This window comes from Chiloscyllium plagiosum, chromosome 24, assembly GCF_004010195.1.
Source record: "Chiloscyllium plagiosum isolate BGI_BamShark_2017 chromosome 24, ASM401019v2, whole genome shotgun sequence".
Lineage (NCBI taxonomy): Eukaryota > Metazoa > Chordata > Chondrichthyes > Orectolobiformes > Hemiscylliidae > Chiloscyllium > Chiloscyllium plagiosum.
The window spans coordinates 50655065-50678846 of NC_057733.1; the positions used below are offsets into that span (position 1 = coordinate 50655065).

The 23782-nt window shown below is 40.5% G+C and overlaps 1 protein-coding gene across 1 annotated transcript in view; it reads left to right on the forward strand.

Moving 5' to 3' along the window:
- The window catches only part of cep112 (centrosomal protein 112), a 547625-nt gene that overhangs the window by 484286 nt on the left and 39557 nt on the right, over nucleotides 1-23782 (forward strand). The window contains exon 27 of the mRNA XM_043715232.1: nucleotides 5187-5276. Coding sequence (XP_043571167.1) covers nucleotides 5187-5276 — 90 coding nt within the window. The remainder of the gene's footprint in view (nucleotides 1-5186; nucleotides 5277-23782) is intronic.

The following is a 23782-nucleotide window of genomic DNA, read 5'->3' on the forward strand; positions in this document are numbered from 1 at the left end:
ACATCAACCCCTCACAACAATATTCATTACCCCCCTCAGCAATGTTCATCATCCCCTCACAACAATGTTCACCACTCTCTCACAGCAATGTTCACCACCCCCTCACAACAATGTTCATCACCCCCTCACAGCAATGTTCATCATCCTCTCACAGCAATGTTCATCACTCCCTCACAACAATGTTCATCACCCCTTCATGTTCACCTCCCTTGTGTTCTTTGCTGCCTTTCTGCTCCTTTCCTTATAATGCTTTTGCTTAGCTTAACTAGAGAACTTTTTCTTGCCTTTGCAACCATACTGTTTATTGTGTAAATGTGTTTTTCCCTGGAAGACACGTGGAACATCATGTGTCAGTTAACTCCAGAAAGGATTAAAATAACCATTCAGTTGGAAATGGCATTGGAGATCACAGAATTACTTATGGACCTAAATAACAGAATGTTTCATGGGGCATTATAATTCCTGTGTCGCTGGAGAAGGGGAAGATGACACCTGCAGCAAACAATAGTTCTGTTTTGTATATACAGGTTTAGAAAATATTTGCATTTCATGACATCAATACATGCCAAAGTGCTTTATTAGTAATCAGGTACCTTGAAATGTAGTTACTGTTGTAATGTAGGAGCCAGTGACACCCACATCCAATGAGTGAATTTTAAAAATTTGCGTACAGATAGTGGTAATCAGATCATCAGGTTTTATTTCCATAGTGGAGAGATAATTATTGTCCAGAACATTGACAACCCTCCTGCTGTTCTTTGATATAATGCCAGTGGGTTCTAACAGTGGCTTATTGCCTCATCCAGAATGCAAGAATTAATATTCTAGAAATTAGTGTTAAGGAATATTTATATACAACCTCCTTCTTGGAAATTATATATGTGGAACAATGATTTTGGTCGTTTAATTAATTATGTAGGAGTTCTGTATGTATTCTGTAGGAGTTGAGATTTGTTGAGCTGAATCGAATTGAATTGAACTGAATTGAATTTATTGTCACATGTACCGAGGCACAGTGAAAAGCTTTGTCTTGCGAGCAATACAGGCAGATCACAGAGTTAAATAGCATAGATAAGTCAAAATAGGTAAACAGTGGCAAAACAGAAACACAGGTGCAGGCGAATGCTACGAGTTTGTGAGTCCATTCAGTATTCTCTCTACAGTAGAGTAGAAATTGTTTTGAAACCGGCTGGTGCGTGTGTTCAGGTTTCTGTACCTTCTCCCCAATGGTAGAGGTTGCAGAAAAGCATTGCCAGGGTGGGATGGATCTTTGAGGATGCTGGCGGCCTTTCCTTGACAGCGGGCCTGGTAGATGAATTCTATAGATGAGAGATTGGCCTTTGTGATTGTCAGGGACAAGTTCACCACTCTCTGTAACCCTCTCTGATTTTGAATGGTACAGTTGCCATACCAGGTAGTGGTACATCCAGACAGAATGCTCTCGATGGTGCACCTATAAACGTTGGCAAGGGTATTTGCCATCATGCCAAATTTCATCAGCTGCCTGAGGAAGAAGAGATGTTGTTGGGGCTTTGTAACCAGTGCGTCCATATGAAGAGTCCAAGAAAGCTTGTTATAGATGACCACTCCCAGGAGCTTGACACTCTCCACTCTTTCCACCTCTGTGCCGTTAATGTGTAGAGGGGTATGAGTAACATCCCGCGAAAGTCAATAATGAATTCCTTGTGAATGAATAGCCATTTCTACTTCTATTATTATGAACTTCATAAAAGGCCACTTAGAAGCTGGTATTGGGAGAGAATAAGTTAGAAATTAGTTGTCATCCTCAAAGAGTTTATGGGTATCTCTGTCCATTACATACATTGTTGGTTACATATAGCTAGGCGGCCATGCTGAAATATGTTATATAATGGTACTTCATTCCTGCAATGCTATTTGTATCCCAGATTCTACAACATGCAAGTAAAAGTCTAATTTACAAAGACTTGAATAATCCAGTAGCACATGTCATTGACATACAAATGCTTCCCTAAATGGTGAGATATCAGTTTGACCACATGCTTTCTCCATAGCAAGCTCTTGTCTTGCTTATTAGCATTAAAAACAGCTAGAAAGTGAAGATCAGGCACTTTCAACAAACAAACAGAAAATTAAAATCTTACTTCACCTGTTGTTTCTGCCATAATATTTACTCATCACATCAGATATAGGAATTGAACCAATATGTTTGCTGTGAATCATTCACAAGTGTGAAGATATCAGTTATGCTGATGGTCTTAAATATTGGTGTTTACACATTTCCATTATGGAGTTGAGTGCACAATGATGGCAAGGAAGGATCACTTTCTTTTTACACAAACATATATGTGCAAATCTCAATAATCGGGACCAAGGTGATCCATGTTGCAGTGATTTCTAGGCCAGTGGGAATTGTCCCAGGAACTGCCCCACAGCATTTCTCAGCATTTCACTAGAAACAACAGGAAATGTTGATAAAACTCCAGCCTTCTTTCCAAAAGGGGAATGCATGTTAGAAAGTAGTTCTGAGCTCAAGGCAAATGACATTTCTCCCATCAATAACACCTTAACACTGCCTTTCTTATCTGGCCTACAGTCTTTCTCAAGGATAGTAGCCTTATAAGATGAAAAAGCCACCTTGGCTGCTCCAACCGGCTGAAACTACTGATCACTCTCCCTTGATAGAGTATAATTAGCCTACCCTGAAAATTTTAAACCTGCTCAAACCCAGGAATTTATTGAGGTCAGCTCAGAGACTAGCCTCACTGCACTTACAGCCTGAACCCAATGGAAAAGGAATTGACTGGCAGCAGGGTGTCATAAAGTCATAGAGATAGGTGTTAACGAATGGAGGGAATATTGATTGAATTTCTTACCCCTCCCAAATCTCAGAGCACAAAATGCCTGCTAACAGTCCAACTAAGACCAACTAAACATACAGGCCAGGAATTAAAGCTAGGAATTTTAGATATGCATGGATTGGTGCTTTCACCACTATCCCACGGAGAGCTCAGACAGTGTTCTTCATTCAGTAAATAAAGTACTGAAGCAGTATCGTGATATCAAAACCTTCTGGCTTGGAATCTGTATTGTTCTGTTGCTGAAGATTCCCATGATTAAAGAATGTCACCATATGTGAAAATGTAAATTGTGGGTTATACTAAAACCATAAGATTTCTTCTCCACTTTTTCAAAAGATTCTCTATTTATTGTGGTTTGCTAAAATATATTTCTGATCTAGAATTTGTAAAAGATGTGATTGTTCAAAGAAGCCATTAATCCGAGCTAAACAAATTACAATGTCATTTTATTCCACTGACTCCATGAGAGGAGTCTATGGTTTAGTATAATGTAGTTGTTAGCAGTTTTTTTTACACAAGGACAGTAATGGAGCCCAGCCCTAACAGTAAATTTCATTGAGAAAATTGATTCCAAGCAATCTGGATCTGACTGCAAACTGCCCCGAAGTAGATGTGTGTACATTTTTCCAATTGATTGGTTGTTTCAATTTTGACTATCTCTTAAGAAAGCGAACCAAATTTTGAGTTCCTCAATTGAGTATTTAAAACCACATTCTGCAAGCTCAGATTAAGACAGAACAGTAATGTTTTATGCTGTCCTAATGACTGTGCAAGTACTATGTAAGCAAGTCATATGAACCAAACACACCCAGATTGATTGCTACCTTCTGCTGAGTTAGCGAGAGGAGCAATTGAGCTGCTTTAATTGGCTTCAGTGGCCCTGGGCAGCAAGTGAGTAAATTCACTCATTGCAATCAAGTTAATCCTTTGGCTCCAACTCAGTTTCCTAACTGAACTAGTTACATTTGCCTGTGTTTGGCCCCTATCCCTCCATATGTGGTCGTGGAGTGAAGAATGATGATACTCCCACAGTTCAACAACCCATTGACGTTAATTAGATGAAGATTAACTTATTCACATCCCATGCACTTGCACAAGGCTAAACTGGATCTTGTGACTTGCTATGGTGTTGCAGACTTGGTTCCATTCAAGCAGCTTTTTCACAAATGCAACATCTTTGCTCTGTAGCCAGTGTCCTTCACTTTGAAAAGTGTTCTTTTCAAAAAGTTCCAAGATATTTATATATCCAGCTGATGATATTATACATCAATATTTTAGACAACAAATTTTTAAACATAGTTTGACAATTTATAATTTATTAAAATCCCTTTAAGTTTGAAAAGACACAAGCTTTACTTCTATGTTCCTGACATGAAGATCTCATGCAATTTTAAGAAACAGATAATCAGTGCTTGTTGCAGGAATATGATGATAGTAACTAGCTGATGGGAAAGTGGTGAAGCCATAGAAGATAGATGGTGGAAAATGAAGGAGGCTGCAGGCAGTTTGCAGACGAAAATGGCAAGGAGATGCCATTTGGGAGCTCTAGGCTCGAAGATTACTGGTTCATTTCTATTCCAGAGACTTCAGTTCATAATTCCTGCTGAGATTCCAGTAACTGCAGAAGGAATGCTGCACTATTGGAGATTTATCATTGGATAAGATGATAAACTAAAGACTCATCTACCCATTCAATGGGATGCAAAACAGTCATGGCACTATTCAAAGGAAGAGCAGGGAAATTCTCCTGTCGTGTTGGTCAGCATTTATCCCTCTTTCAACATCACTAAGACAGGTGCTATGATATTTCTTTTGTTGTTTGTTTGTGCAATACTGCCATGTGGAAAATATCTGTTGTGTTTTCTACTTTGCAACCATAACCACCCTTCAAAAGTACTGCATTGGCACTATTTCTTTGAATTGCTTTATAGGTCTAAGTATCAATATGTGGGACATGTTTGCACTTGCTGGTATCTCTCAGCATTGTCTTCTTGTTAGTCCTTGTTTAAAAGGTAGTGGTAAAGGGTTGGCTACTTGGAGACATTTTGTTTAGAAGCCCCTGTTGGTGAAATCATGAATGGAGCTAAGAGGCTCTTACAATATGTGGAGTCACTTCACACACCAGTTCTTGAGGAGATCTTTCCATAGACACAGTCTGCTCACATGCAATCCTTGAACCTCTAGGATGATTAGAGAAACATAGGAAAAGAATCTCACAGCAAATCCAGTGAATTTATTTTCTGTTGAAACATTGTCTTTGACATTTATCATATGTTTTCTTTTAAATGTCTGAAGTGTTAGTTTGTGTAACACAAACTAATTTATCTTTGCTGATTTTTGATTTAGACTCTGGAAAATGAAGCAGAAAACTATCGCAACCAAATCCAAATATTAGAAAATGAGATAGAAAACAAAGAGCTGAAGACTCAAGAACAGGTAACAGACGAGAAGTAACAGTGGATAAATAATTAATGAATGAAGCCTGATGCATGATCAAAAAATAGGATAGTAGAAACAGATTCTGTGATAACTTTCAAAAGGCAATTGAATAAATACTTGAAAAGAAAAATTTTGTTGGGTTATTAGGGAAAAGCAAGGGCATGATACAAAAGGACTTCTGTGCTGTTGGATTCTGACTGATGCTTCAATTGAAGCTTCAAGGTTATTGCATTCAATGGAGGATTTGAGTTATAAGGAGAGGCTGGATAAGCTGGGACTTTTTGCACTGGAGTGTAAGTGGCTAAGGGGTGACCTTATCGAAGTTTATAAAATTATGAGGGATGTGAATGATAGGTGGCTTGTCCCTAGGGTGGGGACTTTCAAGATTAGGGGACATATTTTTAAGGTGAGAGGAGAAAAGTTTTGAAAAAGACGAGGGACAACATTTTTCCACAGAAAATGTTCTTGTGTGGACTTAACTTCCAGAGGAAGTGGTGGATGCGGGTACAGTTACAACATTTAAAAGACATTTGGATAAGTACTTGACTAAGAAATGAGTGGAGGGACGTGGGCCAAGTGCACACAAGTGCACTTGTGGTTAAAGTCGACATGGACCGAAGGGTCTGTTTCCGTGCTGTATGATTCTATGACAAGGTCGATATGGTTCTTGACTGGTAAGGAAATCAAAGCCTATTGTGGAGAGATCAGAAGGTGGAGTTGTGGCCACAATCAGATCAATCATGATCTTATTAAATGTGGACCAGGCTAGAAGGACCAAGTGGCTCACTCCATGTTTGTATGTACTTGGGTCCCTTTGATGCGTTGCAAGGACTCAGCCTACAACCCAACCTCAGCTTTGTGCTAGATGCCATGACTAAGGAAAGAAACATCTTCCAACTAAAAATGTAAAGTTAGCATTGTCTTAACAGACTATAAGGCTGCTGTCTCATTTTAGAGAAATTTGACTTGTGATAGTTTAAGCTGAGGTCATCTTGCCTCAGTCAAGGGAAGGGATTGAGAAGGAGAGCCATCTCAGCTGGTGTAGAAATTGAACCCAGGCTATTGGTGTCACTGCATCATCAGCCAACTGAGCTAACCAGTTGATATGTGCTGTGAACATACCATCTCAGGTCAGATACAAGTAATCTTCAACAATGTGCCGAATGACAATTTCAGAGAAATACCCTCTGCTTGAACTGTTCCATTTTCATTTCCCACACCAATTATTTTTGTGGCCTTTCTGAAGGTGATGGCTAATTTTAATACCAATAATTACATGTGGTTTCATGCTAATTGATTCTCACAGGCTAGGAATTTGAGATTGCCTAAATTAGTACCATTAGCAAGATTGAAAAGTAAGGAAATGATGCTTAAACTTATACTGAGTCTTTGTTAGACTGCACTTCAAACACAGTCTTGCAGTCTGGTTTCCATATAGTATAAATACATATAAGCACTGGACAGGATGCAGAGAAGATATGTGGGATGATACCAGACATGCCAGAGTGTATATGTATATATATCAAGAAAGGACTGACAGACTGGCTTTATTTACTCCATTGGAAAAAAAGCCTGAAGTGTGACAAAATAGAGGCCAGGTTACAAATTATGAACATAAGAATAGAAGAACTAGAAGCAGGTGGAACCCATCCAAGTCTGCATTTGATCACCTACAGAGATTTATTATTCGACACTCCACTCACACCAGTTGTATGATCTTTTGATCTCTCTCCTATAAATTCTGTGTCTGTGTGTTCTTCTCCCTCACTACATCTCCGAAAGCTTGTGATTTCAAAAGAAACTTTTGGATTATAACCTGGTGTCAGGTGACTTTTGACTGTGTCCACCCCAGTTTTTCTAGCCTCTCTTTAAAGCTCATACCTTATAATCTAGGCAGCATTTTGGTAAACCTTTTCTACACCCTCTCCAAAGCCTTCACATCCTTCCTGTAATGTGGCGACCAGAATTGAATTCAATACTCATAAGTGTGGCCTAACCAAAGTCTTCATTGATCAATCCCTCAGATTGTAAAGGTTCATTCTTTTACAATCTGACTTGAAAAGTTAATTCTACAGGTGAAGACATCATTCTGACTAACTTCACCTTTCTCAAGTGTGCTACTGTTTTCTATGCTGATAATTTATTTGATGTGAATAGATCTGCTCTTTGTCTACAATATTGGAGACAGTTTATTGATAGGAACTGAAAAAAGCTACTTGTTAACATTTTACTGGTCAAGGATCTTTGGAACTGGAATAGGCTATAAGCTACATGAGTCTGTTTCGACATTTGATTGTTAAGAATATTGGCATTTTTGTAGAACCTTTCACAACCTCAGGACATGCTTGAACACTTTATTGCCAGTGAAGTACTTTTAAGTGTAGTCATATGTTGTTAAATAGGCAGCCAATTGTACACTAAAATTACAAACAAAAATGAGATAAATGACCACACAATTTGCTTTTGGAGTTTTTGTTGATGCATAAAGATGGACCAGAACAATGGGGAGAATTTCCCTGGTGTCCTTCAACTGGTGCCATAGAATCTTAAATTTTTGCATGAGAGGGTAGATGGGACCTCAGACTAATGTATCATTCTAAAGATAGCACCTCTGTCATAATAGCCTGTCATCATTACAGCACAGTGTCACTCTACATTGGATCCGAATTTTGTCCTCACTCCCTAACTATACATTTCCTTTTATCAAATAAATCTATTGGCTGATTTATCTAATTTGCACAGTGTTGGTGAATCTGAAGCAAGTGTGATTAACACACTGAATACTATGACAAGCAGCACAGCAGCAGACTTGGGTAACAAATAAGGGGTTACTGGACTCAAAACATTAACTCTACATTCTCTCCATAGATGCTGCCAGACCTGCTGAGTTTTCCAGAAATTTCTGTTTTCCTTCTGATGCCCAGCATCCATAGTACTTTGCTTTATTTTTGTTCCATGTCTATATGAAAACTAAGGAACAAGACATTTAAAACTGATCACAGTCAGTTGAAGAAAAAATGACTTTGAAATCCCAAAATGATCAGCACTTCTTTCAATTTATATTTAAACTCCTTTTATAAATGATTTTTATGCCACACAGTTGTGTAGAGATAAATATATTAAATACAATTCCACATATAAGTTTTTGTTAGTTTTATGAAACCAAGCAGGTTTCTTAATTTGTATCTGTGAAAAAAGTAATTATTGGATTGGGAGAATCACTGGCGAGGCTGGAACTTATTATCCAAACCTGTCTTCACCTTCAATACATATGTAGTGAGCCACCTTATGAAACTTCTGTAATATTTGTAGTGCACCCGTTTCAATAGTACAGTTAAGCTAGGGAGTTCTAGGGATTTAACTTATTGATGATAAAGGAATAATGGATGCATATCCATGTTGCAATGGTGTCGAACGGTTGGGATATTTAAGATAATGGTGTTTTCATGCACTGCTGCTCTTGTTGTAGGTTTAGGAGGTGCAACTAAAGAAACCTTTATGAATTGCTGCACTACATCTTGTTGATTATTATGCAATGCAGCCGAGTTGAATTATAGAAAGACACCTGAAGGAACTGTAAGGAATTTGAAAGGCGAATGGTATGTAAGCTTTTAAGGAATTGAATCTCAGAATAAAGAAGTCTTGCTACAAATTTACAGGACTTTGTTGAGGCTGTATCTGGAGTACCTTATATAGTTTTAGTGCAATAAATGTACACTAGATTGGTTCATGAGATGAAAGAATTTTCCTATGTGGAGAAATTGAGACTAGCCTGTACTCTTGGACGTTAGAAAATTGAGAAGTGAGTTAGAATAGAAATTGACAGGGTAGATTCTGACTAAATGTTTCCCCTGGCTGAAACTTAGAATAATCTTGATGTAGAATAAAATTTAAAAGAGTTGTGAAACTATGAGATAGTCTGCCCCAGACAACATGGATGCTCAGTCATTGAGTATATTCAACACAATAAATCAATGAATTCTTTTGCTACTAAAAGAATGAAGGCATTCTGGGGAGGACATGATGAGGTAGGAGATCTGCCATGGTCTATTGAATGTTGATGAGCAGGAGGCTGGGAGAATACAGCAAGCCAGGCAGCATCAGGAAGTAGAGAAGTGGAAGTATCGGGTATAACCCTTTTTCAGGTAGAACATTCTCACATTACAATAATTACTTTTTTCCGGAAACAAATGAAGAAATTGTTTGGTTTCGTAAAACTAACAAAAAAATTATATTTGGATGTGTTTTCAATATATTTATCTCTACACAACTGCGTGGCATAATGCATATATAAAAATCATTTATTAAAGGGGTGGCACAGTGGCTCAGTGGTTAGCACTGCTGCCTCTCAGCACCAGGGACCCGGGTTCGATTGGCAGACTGTCTGTGTGGAGTTTGCACATTCTCCCTGTGTCTGCATGAGTTTCCTCCGGATGTTCTGGTTTCCTCTCACAATCCAAAGATATGCAGGTCAGGTGACTTGGCCATAGTATTAGGTGCATTAGTCAGAGGAAAATGGGTCTGGGTGAGTTCCTCTTCAGAGAGTCGATGTGGACTTGTTGGGCCGAAGGGCCTGCTTCCACATTCTTCCTGATTCTAATCTTAAAAAAAAGTTTAAATAAGAAGGGTCTCTTCTTAAAAAACGTTGACTTCTCCACCTCCTCTTGCTGCCTGACTTGCTGTGTTATTCCAGCCTCCTGCTTGTCTACTTTGGATTCTAATATCTGCAGTTTTTTCATCTCTAACATGGTCTGTTGAATGGCAGAGCAAACTTAAGGGTCCAAATGGCCTATTCCTGCTCCTGCATTGTGTTATCTCCAGAGGTCCCTGGAATTTTAGTTGCCAATCTTCAGACAATTCAGTTCACTCCATATAATATCAAGAAACTGCTGTTGGTACTGGGTAAAGAAAAGGTTATGGCATCACCCCAGCTGTAGTAGTGAAGTTCTATGCTCCAGAACTAGTCACATTCCTAATCAAACTGTTCAAGTATAGTTACAACTGCTGGAATGTGTTATGGATTGTGGAAATGTGGAAAATTGCCCAGGTATATATATCCTGTCCACAGCTGAGTCAATGAGAATAAGGAGTAGCTGAGTAGGATTAACTATACAGTCGTTCTGGACAATATTGTTCTGGATAATTTGGAATTTTGAATGGATTGAAGAATGGAGTGTTGGGTATCATTTGTCGCTTGGGATAATGTCAAGCAGATTCCTAAGGCCAGTGGCCAGATGCATCTTCAGTAACCTCGTTGTTCAAATCCTCTTTAAAAATTGGGAAGTTCTTGGAACTGTCTCAATTAACCCTGCAATGGTCATTGTGATGTAATTTGTGAAGATGCTGCAGAACAGACAATAAAAATTATTCAACTAGTATAGATTTATTTTTCCAGCTTAGTCTGGAGTCTGACTTTCTCAATGTCTTCTGACATGAGGCAAACATACCCCATGTGAAGGAGTTAAAAATCACAAAACAGGCTTATTTGGAAGAATTAGTTTTCAGAGCACTGCTCCTTCATCAGGTAGCTCCACTTCACATGAATGAGGATAGAGATGAGAGATTTTTGCTACAAGATTGGATTGGAGAAACTGGGATTGTTCTCCTTATAACAAAGGAGATTGATGGTACTCTAAATAGATTTGTACAAAACTATGACACGTTTGGATAAGATATGCAAAGTAAAGCTGTTCTTAGCCTTCAGGATAATTAACCTGCTCAGCCCTCTGCAGTAAAGAATTCCACAGATTAATCATCTCTAAGAGGAAAGAAATCCTTCTCATCTTTGTTTTAAATGGACAGTCCCTTACTCTGAGATGATGCCCTCTAGTCTGAGACTTTCCTACAAGGGTAAGAGATGCAGAAGGATATAGGTGAGAACCTTTTCGACTAGTGCAGACGTAGAATTCACTGCCTCCAAGGACGATGAATTATATCAAAAGGAAGTTGGATGAGAATTTGAAGGATGTAAACTTTCACGGTCTCCGGGATAGAGTGAGGCTGATCCACTGATTGGATTTCTGTGCAGAGAACTGCACAGACATGATGGGCTAAAGTGCTTCCTCTGGTGTTGTAATAATGGTGACTATCTATCTGGCTTTAGTTATCTTTCCTGCACATGTAAGTATGTGATCTGTGCAAAATTGCTTAAACTGGCTGCATTATGTTGGTGCCTGGATACAAATCAATTCCATAGTTTAGTAGATGCCATAAACAGTAATTAAAACTGTGAGATACAATGGCTGAATGTACTGAGAGATTCCCTCACTGCTCCAACTTTTTGCCATATGTTTGTGATTCTTTGTATTAATGGGACAAATAATACTCAGGTATGTGATTTTGTTAACTTGTCCATTGATTATAATTTCTTAATGTTGAGGGATTTAATACAGTATTCATGAAGAACAGAATGTTTTGCAATATCCACAATTGAATGATGTATGTGTAGATCAGTTTTGTCGTGGATCACATGCAACATTCCAGTCCGATACTCTTTTACTCATTGTTCATTCTGACCACACAACAGAAGCTAGTATGGTATTCCTTAGTCCAAATGATTCTCATTTCAGGCACCCTATTGGCTTCATAGTCTTCAGCAGAGCCTGTTACATTAGCTTCCTGTTATTGTGACAGTAGCCATCCTATATGAGGAAAAATAATATAGAATAGTGGTAAATACCTAGATCTGCCTCTTAGATCTAAAACTGGAGATAGTTATCTGGATAGAATGTATCTGCAGAGTGAGAACCAAAGTTTACATTTTAAGTCAAATATGACTCTTCTCCATAACATCTGAATGCTAAGCCTGGATTACAAATTCTGGATATCAGCATAAACAGTTTTATTTATCTCTGTTACATTTAGACTGCTTCTATACATAATTTTGACTCTGTTTTGCCAAAGCATCTGTCTCAATTTCCGTTGGCTTGCCATGATCCAAAGTATTACATGTTACAACAGTGAATACACTGTATACAGTTTTAGTGTGAATGCTGAATTTACACAATTAAAATATCCACTATATTATGTGGAATTGGTACAATTACAAGAATTTAACTATGATATTTATCAAATAAAAAGACAAAACAGAAAAGAACTTTCCTGGATTTGTTAGAGTATAAACCTAAGGCCACACATTCTTGTTAAATTATGCTTGATTTTAAGCAGTTTTCTTTAGGTGAAACAAGCACATCAAAATCATGATGTCCCTGCACATGACTCTTGGTACAAGGGACTCTGGCAAAATAAGAAAGAGGTGCATTCAGATAGCACCGTTCACAACATCAGGGCATATCAAAGTGCTTTTCAGATTTCCCTATAGAACAGTAATCCTATTTGCAGTGCAAGAAACACATCAAACAACAATGAATTTTTTAAAAACTGTAAATTGAGTCAGATAAGAAGGTCTGCCAGGCTGGAAGAGGCTCATGTGGAGTACAGTATATGGCATGGACCTGTTGGGCCAAAAGGTTTGTTTCATGTAATAACATGCAGTAAATTATATTAATAACCTCAAACAGATGGAGGAGAAATAAAATCATATTCCTCCCTTTCAAATATTTTTGCACCAATGAATTAAACACAATCTTTTCACTCCCAGATCTGTTTAAATCCAATCAGCAAGGATCGAAGTCTTCCTGTTGATATGAGACCTCAAGATTAAATGAGTTTAAGAACTCCTTATTGAGTTCTTAATGGGCCCACTCCAACCAGCACAATTGGCAATAAGGCCGATGACTCTGAGGATGGGAGCATCAGGAGGGGATAATCTTAAACTCATCTCCTGATTCCCCAAAGCTTGTCCACCAATTATAAGGCACAAGTTGGAAGTGTGATGGAATATTCCTCACTTGCCAGATGAATGCTGTTCAAGAAGCCCAACATTATCTGGACTAAACAATCTTCTTGATCAGCATCACATCCGTCATCTTAAACATTCACTTCCTCCATCTATCACACAAGGAAGTAGTGTGTACCATCTACAAAATGCATTGCAGGAACTCAACAAAACTCCTTCAACAGCACCTTCCAATCCTGTGACCTCCGTGGTATGGAAGGACAAAAACCAAAGATGCATGCAGTACCCCTTCAAGCCACACAATATCCCAACTTGGAACTATATAGGTGTTGCTTCATTATTGCTGAATCAAAATCCTTCCCTATCAGCACTTGGGTGTATCTACACTACTTGGCCTGCAGCAATTCAAGATAGCAGCTCACCACTACCTTCTCAAGAGCAATTCTAGATGAATAACAAATGATGTGCCAGCTGCTGATGCCCGTATTCCAGAAGTGAACAAAAAAGGAAGTAGAAAGCAGAGTGAAAGACATTTTGTAGGAAAAAGTGAGGACTGCAGATGCTGGAGATCAGAGCTGAAAATGTGTTGCTGGAAAAGCGCAGCAGGTCAGGCAGCATCCAAGGAACAGGAGAATCGACGTTTCAGGCATGAGCCCTTCCTGAAGAAGGGCTCATGCCCAAAACGTCGATTCTCCTGCTCCTTGGATGCTGCCTGACCTGCTGTGCTTTTCCAGCAACACATTTTCAGCTCTGAAAGAAATTTTGCTCTACATTTAACCTTTGTTATACCTTGATCTGGTGGTTTTATTCTAGTTTTAACCTATGGTCAGCCTGACCCAAGAGTGCTGATGGCAAAACTGAAAAAAATGTTGTGTTCCAATCACTAATAATTTCACCTTGATTAACACAAGTTCCCTTTGAGCATTCTCTCCATGTTGGTCTTTTGTCTCTTCCGTTGTGTTCAGGGATCTTTTTGTCACAGACAGTACATCTAAGACAGAAACCTAATGTGCTCAGCAGCGTTGTCTGGGGTTAATTCTGTTCCCGTCTCAGCATATTCTGAATTTAGCATAATCTCTCAGTAAGTAACAACAAAAAGAAAGGGCTTTCCAGGTGGGGGATCAGGACAACAAAAACCAGATTCTGAAAGATGTGCCAAAAAACTCAGGAGCTGTCAGATGTGGTTTCTATCGAACCAAATCACAAGAAAGTTTAGGTGTGGAATTGACAGAAGACTGTAACCAGAGGATTCAAGGAGATTAATAACACAGCAATGTAGTGAGGTGTCTGGGAACTAGACTTTTTAAGACAGTCATAATTACAAACATTTTTAAAATGTAACATTAAGCCAAGTTTTATAAAATAATAATAAAATACAGTGAATTGAATGTGGCTGACTGGTACATTTTGAAGTTTCCCAGCAGCCCAGCTACAGGAATTCACACTATTTTTGATGTTTTAAGAACAAACACAGAGAATGGCTTGTAATTATTATGTATGCAGCCTTGATTATGCTAAATCATGGTGTTATGACTCCAGTCTTCCAAAGGCATCTGTACTGGGAAACATTTCAGCTCAACTAATCACAAGCCACTCAAAGGAAACATTCTTCTTAGTAAAGGTGCAGTAATCATTCAGTACTTGGATTTTCTGAGTATAACTAAATTCCAGTTGATGAAGTGTGCTGTAGATCTTTGTTTATCCCCTTCCAAAAGGAAGCACCAATCCATCCTTCCTAAACCAAAACTCCATTTGCCTTGTCAGGTGGACATAAAAGAACATATGGCACTGCTTCATTGAAGGTCAGGGAAGTTCTTCTAGTGTACTGGCCAGTATTTATCTCTCATATATCACTAAGCTAGATCATCTGGTCACTATCATGTTGCATTTTTATGTAAGCTCACTGTGCATAGTTTGGTGATTGCACTGCAAAGATTCCACTTTGAAGGTAATTACCCGGCTGTAGAGTGCTTTGGGGTATCTTTCAGGAATCACTGGAGTCAGGGAGGATCCCAGAGGACTGGAAAATGGCTAATGTAACACCCCTCTTTAAAGAAGGGAGAGAGGCAGAAAACAGGAAATTGGCCTCAGTCATTTTTAATATTTAGAATCCATTATTAAGGATAGATTGCATAGTTCTTGGAAGTGCATAGTGAAATTCAGCATGGTTTCATCAAGGGGAGGTCATGCCTGACAAATCTGTTAGATTCTTTGAGGAGGAACAAACAAGGAGATGCAGTGTACGTGATCTATTTGGATTTTTGACTCCTTTGACAAGGTGCTGCATGGGAAACTGCTAAATAGGATAAGAGCCCATGGTGACGAGGCAAGGTACTGGTATGGATAAAGTATTGGGTGACTGGTAGAAGGTAGAGAGTACAGAACGGCAACCTGTCTCTTGTGGAGTTCTGCAGAGGTCCATGTTGGGACCACACATTCACATTATGCAGTAATAACCTGAATGTAGAAATGGAGGGTATTGTTGCTAAGTTTGCAGATGACACAAAGGTGGGTGGAGAGATAGCAAGTGTTCAGGAAGTGGAGAAACTGCAGGACTTGGACAGTTTAGGAGAATGGACAAAATGACAAATGGAATATAATGTGGGAAACTATGAGATTATGCACTTTGGTAGGAAGAGTAGAGGCACAGATTATTTTCTAACCAAGGAAATCTGAAGCATCAAGAGACTTGGGAGTCCTAGTTCAGAATTCTCTGAAGATTAACATGAAGCTCAGTTGACAATTAGGAAGGCAATTGCAATGTTAGCACTCATTTCAAGAGGATTAGAACACAAGAGCAGAGATGTACTGCTGTGGCTGTAAAAGGCTCTGGTCAGACACATTGTGAGCAGTTTTGGGCCACGTACCAAAGAAAGAATGTGCTGGCGTTGGAGGTCCAGAAGAGGTTTACAAGAATTATCCCAGGTGAAGGGCTTGTCATACGGGGAGTGATTGAGAGCTTTGAGTTTATACTGATGGAATTTAGAAGGAAAAGGGGGGATTTCATTGAAACGTACAGATTATTGAGGACTGGATAGAGTGAATATAGGGAAGATGTTGCCATTAGTCGGACATAAGGACATGACCTCAGAGTGAAGAGATGACTCTTTGAAACTGTAAAGAAAAGGAACTTGTTCCTCTGGCAGGGGTGGTGAATCTGTGGAATACATTTCCACAGAGGGCTGTGAAGGCCAAGTCATTTGTGTATATAAGAGATCGATAAGTTCTTGATTAGTAAGGGGATGGAGGATCACAGAGAGAAGGCAGGAGAATGGAGTTGAGAAACATGTCAGCCATGATGGAGTAGTGGAGCAGACCCAATTTAATTAGAACATGGAACATTACAGCGCAGTACAGGCCCTTCGGCCCTCGATGTTGCACCGACCTGTGAAACCAATCTGAAGCCTATCTATCTGACATTATTCTATTTTCATCCGTATGTTTATCCAGTGACCATGTAAATACCCTTAAAATTGGTGAGTCTACTACTGTTGCAGGCAGTGCGTTGCTACTACTCTGTGAGTAAAGAAACCACCTCTGACATCTGTCCTATACCTATCACCCCTCAATTTAAAGCTATGTCCCCTCATGCTAGCAATCACCATCCAAGGAAAAAGGCTCCCACTGTCCACCCTGTCTAACCCTCTGATTATTTTATATGTTTCTTTTAAATCACCTCTCAACCTTCTTCTCTTTAATGAAAACAGCCTCAGGTCCCTCAGCCTTTCCTCATAAGACCTTCCCTCCATACCAGGCAACATTCTAGTAAATCTCCTCTGAACCCTTTCCAAAGCTTCCATATCCTTCCTATAATGTGGTGACCAGAACTGTATGCAATACTCCAAGTGCGGCGGTACTAGAGTTTTGTACGACTACAACGTGACCTCATGGCTCCGAAACCCAATACCTCTACCAATAAAAACTAACATACCATATGCCTTCTTAACAACCCTATCGACCTGGGTGGCAATTTTCAGGGATCTATGTACAAGAACACCGAAATCTCTCTGCTCATCTACACTGCCAAGAATCTTAGCCTAGTACTCTTTATTCCTGTTGCTCCTTCCAAAGCGAATCACCTCACACTTTTCCACATTAAACTCCATTTACCACCTCTCAGCCCAGCTCTGAAGCTTATCTATGTCCCTCTGTAACCTGAAACATCAGTCAGCACTGACCACAACTCCACCAATCTTAGTGTCATCGGCAAATTTACTAACCCATCCTTCTACCCCCTCATCCAAGTCATTTATAAAAATGATTAATAGCTGTGAACCCAAAACAGATCCTTTTGGTACACCACAAGCAACTGAACTCCTTGATGAATATTTCCTATCAACCACCACCCTCTGTCTTCTCTTAGCTAGCCAATTTCTGATCCAAACCGCCTAAATCACCCTCAATCTCGTGCCTCCGTATTTTATGCAATAGCCTCCCATGGGGAACCTTATCAAACGCCTTACTGAAATCCATATATATCACATCAATCACTTTATCCTCACCCACCTGTTTGGTCACCTTCTCAAAGAACTCAATAAAATTTGTGAGACACGACCTGCCCTTCACAAAACTGTGTTGACTATCCCTAATCAACTTATTCCTTTCAAGATGATTATAAGTCCTATCTCTTATAACTTTTTCCAACACTTTACCCACAACCGAAGTAAGGCTCACTGGTCTATAATTACCAGGATTGTCCCTACTGCCCTTCTTGAACAAGGGGTCAATATTTGCTATCCTCCAGTCTTCTGGCACTATTCCTGTCGACAATGATGACATAAAGATCAAAGCCAAAGGCTCTGCAATCTTCTCCCTGGCTTCCCAGAGATTGCATCCCAGAGATAAATCCCTTTGATCCCAGAGATAAATCCCATCCAGCCCAGGGGACTTATATCTTTTCACACTTTCCAGAATTACTAAAACCTCTTCCTTGTGAACTTCAATCCTGTCTCGTCTAGTAGCCTGTATCTCAGTATTCTCCTTGACAACATTATTTTTTACAGTGTGAATACGAAAAATACTCATTTAATGTTTCTCCTATCTCCTCGGACTCCACACACAACTTCCCACTACTGACCTTGATTCCTCTTAATCTTACTGTAGTCTTCCTTTATTCCTGATGTACCTGTGGAAAGCTTTGGAGGTTTTCCATGATTCTATCTGCCAATGACTTCTCATGTCCCCTCCTGGCTCTTTGTTGTCTCTTTAGGTCTTTCCTGGCTAGCTTGTAACTCTTAGGTGCCCTAACTGAGCCTTCACATCTCATCCTAACATAAACCTCCTTCTTCCACATGACAAGAGATTCAATGTCTTAGTAAACCACGGCTCAACCACTTTCTCCCTGCCTGACAGGTACATACGTATCAAGGGCACGCAGTAGCTGTTCCTTGAATAAGCCCCACATTTCAATTGTGCCCATCCCCTTCCCCATCTTCTGCATCCTAAATCTTGCCTAATCGCATCATAATTGCTTTATCCCCTGTTATAACTCTTGCCCTGCGTTCTATACCTATCCCTTTCCATCATCAAAGTAAACATAACTGAATTGTGGTCACTATCACCAAAGTGGTTACCGACCTTCAAATCTAACAACTGGTCGGGTTCATTACCCAGTACCAAATCCAATGTCGCTTCGCCTCTTGTTGGCCTATCTACAATGCATACATTGGACAAAAACTGACCCCTAAATTCTGCTCCTAAATCTTCTGGTCTTAGGGATCCTGAGGGTAAAATTCCACAGTCATCATTAGGCCGCTCCATTCCTTGCCCAAGTTGTCATTCTTCATTTGTAATCCTGGACAAGTAGAATCAACAGGCCATTTGACTATGAAGGTAATTTTTTGCAACTGCTTGGTATCCTGCCTGGTTACTGGATTCTAAAACGCGTTCCCAGCCATGGTGAAGATTACACAAGGTTCTTTCCTTCTGGTTCATAAATAATAAGAAGATCCAAGCAGTTTTCTTAAGTTGATACCACATTCATAAACCACAAAATGGCCACATCAGTGACACAAATATGAATACTTACAATATGTGAGGATATGTGCCTTTAAGAGGGATTTGTTCTGTGCTGTTTCTCTTGCAGAGAGATGTTGTCAGTGGTGTCAAGATGTCTGTCTAAGAAGCAGTGGGTAAATAGCTTTGAGCTCCTTGAATGTTGTTTTTTCACTGAAGAAGCATGAGTAGTTCAAGCCAAGCTCACACAGACCCAAGGATTTTAGTTTTGCTTTCAGTTGCAGTTGGAGCTGGCCAATAAATACAGCTCTCTCTCTGCTGCAGCAAAAATCTCGAGTTCTTTCTCTGCTGCAAGACTGTTTTCTCCATGTTCCTTTCTCCTGGACTTGAGATAGCATGTCAGAAATGCTGAATTTGCCTTTGCCAAGGGTGTGTTTATGGATGCCGCTATATTGGAACAGTTGATGATTAATAGTTAAATAATATATTTGTTCGTTAAGTATTTCATTGGAGTTAAAGTTATACCAGTTTTTTTTCTTTGTATTTTAATTGTGGTATAAGAATAAAGTGTGTCTTGCATAAAGTCTGGTAGTGGACCAATCAAATCACATCTGGAACACAGTGCCTTACATTTGCCTTTAAATAAAATAAACATAAAGGTCAAGGCTATTTCCTTGATATAGTTTAAGGGGGTTTGTTGTGGTATGTAAAAAATAACACATCATTTTGCTCAAAAACTGAGAATCTACAATTCTAGATTCACCGGCCCATGGAAAGCTCTAAACTGGTAACCAGGCACCTTTGATCGCCCTCATTTTATCTTCCAATGTGTCTAACCCGGTCTTGTTGACTCTGTAGTCTAAGTAGGTCACTTGGAGATCCTGAAACACATATTCCCTTCTTATGCATACATTTGCCTGGGAGAAATGTCTATGGACTATGTGCAAGTTCTGTAAGAGCTCTTTATTGGTCTTTCCTATTATTAGTACATCATCCAGATAAATGGCAATCTGGAGTAGACCTTGCAAAATGTTTTCCATCGTCCACTGAAAAATTGCACAGGTTGACAATACCCTGAATTTCTGTCTAATATTTTGGTACAAATCCTTATGGGTATTAATTGTGGCATACTCTGGAAATCCTCATCTAACCACAGTTGCAAGTAGGCATTGCTCATGTCCAGCTTCATGAAGGTCAGGCCCCCTGCCAGCTTTGTGCCTAAATCCTGGATAGGCTTTCCAGCCTCCTGATTTCTGTCTCTGCTTTTGCCGGTAAGGCAACTAGCAATGGGTGGGCCTTGCAGAATCATGGAATTGCTTCCTGGTCAACAATGCAAGTTGGCTCCTTTGATAGATCTTCCAGACCCTCTTGAATGAAGTTCTGGGTATTTAATCAGGACTTCACTGAGGCAGCCATTTTCTAATCGCATCTGTCACAACCAATTTCGACCCATCGAACTTGGTTGCAAGCCCTTTACTATAATCATTGGTAAATGAACTAGCTGCTGCTCATAAGAGACTGGACTTGTAGTTGTACCCTTAATCTCCCTAGCGTAGCTTCTCAGTCTAGCCGAGGCCTTGTGCAAACTTAACGGTTGGAGTCCAGAGCAAGTTTGGTTAAAGACTGAATCTGCTATCAGATGTAGGTGGACTTCCCAGGGTCTGAATTCTCCTCGATACCAGCCTGTGAGTTATTTTATTCAACTGAGGTCTAGTAGGACTCTTTTGCTGTCTTGAGAATGCATTTCAGCAGCAACTACAATGGTTTGACAGCTCGGATCTTAAAGAAATGTTAACCAAATGGCTGAGGCTTGGCTTTGCTTTCAGGTTTTGCTGTTAACTATCCTGGAGTCCCTCTGTTAAGGATATGTCCTGTGTGAGGCTATACAATTGCCTTCATTCAAGTGGTGTTCCCCAAGCTCAGTCAGCCTGGTGAGGGTGTCCACTTCCAATGGAGTACCCTGCAAATCATATGCTCCCCTTGCTGCATTTCCTAATGATAAAGCCAGTTGTGGTGCTTCTTTGAAGTCTATTTGGGCTTCACCTACTAAGCAGTTTTGCATGGTTCCATCATTAATCCCACATAACAACTGGTCTTCAAAGTTTGTAAGAAGATTTGTAGCTCGGGTGCTCGTTGTTGTGGTTCTGTTTGCCGAGCTGGGAATTTGTGTTGCAGACGTTTCGTCCCCTGTCTAGGTGACATCCTCAGTGCTTGGGAGCCTCCTGTGAAGCGCTTCTGTGATCTTTCCTCCGGCGTTTGTAGTGGTTTGAATCTGCCGCTTCCGGTTGTCAGTCCCAGCTTTCAGTTGCAGTGGTCGGTTTAATGGGTACAGAACGATGTGCTTATTGATTGAATCTGTGGATGAGTGCCATGCCTCTAGGAATTCCCTGGCTGTTCTCTGCTTGGCTTGTCCTATAATAGTAGTGTTGTCCCAGTCGAATTCATGTTGCTCATCATCTGTGTGTGTGGCTACTAAGGATAGCTGGTCGTGTCATTTCGTGGCTAGTTGGTGATCATGGATGCGGATCGTTAGCAGCTAACGATCCGCATCCATGTACACCAACTAGCCATGAAACGACACGACCAGCTATCCTTAGTAGCCACACACAGATGACAAGCAACATGAATACGACTGGGACAACTCTACTATTATAGGACAAGCCAAACAGAACAGCCAGGGAATTCCTAGAGGCATGGCACTCATCCACAGATTCAATCAATAAGCACATCGACCTGGACCCAATATACCGATCTCTGCAGTGGACAGCTGGAACTGACAACTGGAAGCGGCAGATTCAAACCACTACAAATGCCGGAGGAAAGATCACAGAAGTGCTTCACAGGAGGCTCCCAAGCACTGAGGATGTCACCTAGACAGGGGACGAAACGTCTGCAACACAAATTCCCAGCTCGGCGAACAGAACCACAACAACAACACCTGGTCTTTCAGCATCTTATTAAGGATTAAGCCAAAGTCACATGCCTTAGCCAGTCATCTGAACCTTATCAAAGATCCTGAGACAAATTGCTCTGGTTTTTGAATTACCTGAGTCAAAATGAAAGCATCTCAGAAGATTTAGGATTGTAATATTCCTTAACTAAATCTGTCAATTGCTGAAAGATTTTAGTATCTGATGCCTTAGGGAAAGTTAGGCTCCTAATAACTGAAAAAGCTACAGGTCCATAGGCTGTCAGGAGAAGTACGCATTGCTTTTCATCTGCCCCAATGTCATTTGCCTAGAAAAATAAAGCATTCTTTCCACATAACTGGGCCCAGTCTTCAACAGTGGGTTGAATGAGTCAAGCTTCTCAAGTATATAGCCAATGCTTACCCCAACTAAAGAAGACTATTGCACATGATTTCTAAAGGAACATGCTTTATTCTCATCCCCACTGAAATAACTCCATAGAAGCCAGTATCCCATCACCAAGTCATCCTCGATATATGCATGGGGAGTCCTTGACACTGGTCCAGCTCCCTCACAGCCAGCTCTCAGATTGAGAGAATGTCTGACAGTTCTGTTTTTATCTATCAGTCAGGGCTCCCTGATTGGACTAGATTAACAGCCCCAATGAGGGAAATCATATTCCATGAGGCCCACCTGGCTGATTTTGTGACAGTCACTACAGGTAGTGTAGTTGATGGAGTCTACATGAACTTTCAGAATCTATTGACAAGCTCTCACATGGCAGACTGTTTAAAAAGCTAAGACCCCATGGAATCCAGGCTACTTGGCAAATTGGATAATCGGAGAAGTAATAGAGTAGCAATAGTGGGAGATTTTAACTTCCCCAACAGTAACTGGGGTAGTCATTGTGTGAAAGGTTTAGAGGGAACAGGATTCTTAAAATGTATCTGGGCTCTCATCCCCACAGGTCGTGTGGGTGGGGAGGTCCTGGACTTAATTTCAAGTAACGAAGCCAGGCGCGTGGTTGAAATATCAGGCTGGAGCACTTTGCAGAACGATCATAATTCTGTTAGATACAAAATTGTTATGGAAAAGGACGAGGATGGGCCTGAAATCAAACTGGAGGAAGACCAATTTTAATAAGATCAGGTATGATTTTGCGCAAGTAGGTACTTTCAGGCACATCTGTGTCAGAGCAGTGGAACACATTCAGCAAGGAAATAAGGAGAGTACAGGGCCAAAAAAGATAAAGGGTGAGACCAACAAATGCAGCAAACCTTGGATATCAACGCCATCCCATATTCCCAATTCCTTCGTCTCTGCCGCATCTGCTCCCAGGAGGACCAGTTTCAATACCGAACAACCCAGATGGCCTCCTTCTTCAAAGACCATAATTTCCCCCCAGACGTGGTCGACGATGCTCTCCACCGTATCTCCTCCTCTTCCCACTCCTCCGCCCTTGAGCCCGGCCCCTCCAATCGCCGCCAGGACAGAACCCCACTGGTCCTCACCTACCATCCCACCAACCTCCATATACATCACATCATCTGTCATCATTTCCGCCACCTCCAAACGGACCCCACCACCAGGGATATATTTCCCTCCCCTCCCCTATCAGCGTTCTCTGAAGACCACTCCCTCCGTGACTCCCTGGTCAGGTCCACACCCCCCACCAACCCAACCTCCACTCCCAGCACCTTCCCCTGCAACCGCAAGAACTGCAAAACTTGCACCCACACCTCCCCCCTTACTTCCCTCCAAGGCCCCAAGGGATCCTTCCATATCCGCCACAAATTCACCTGCACCTCCACACATATCATTTACTGCATCCACTGCACCCG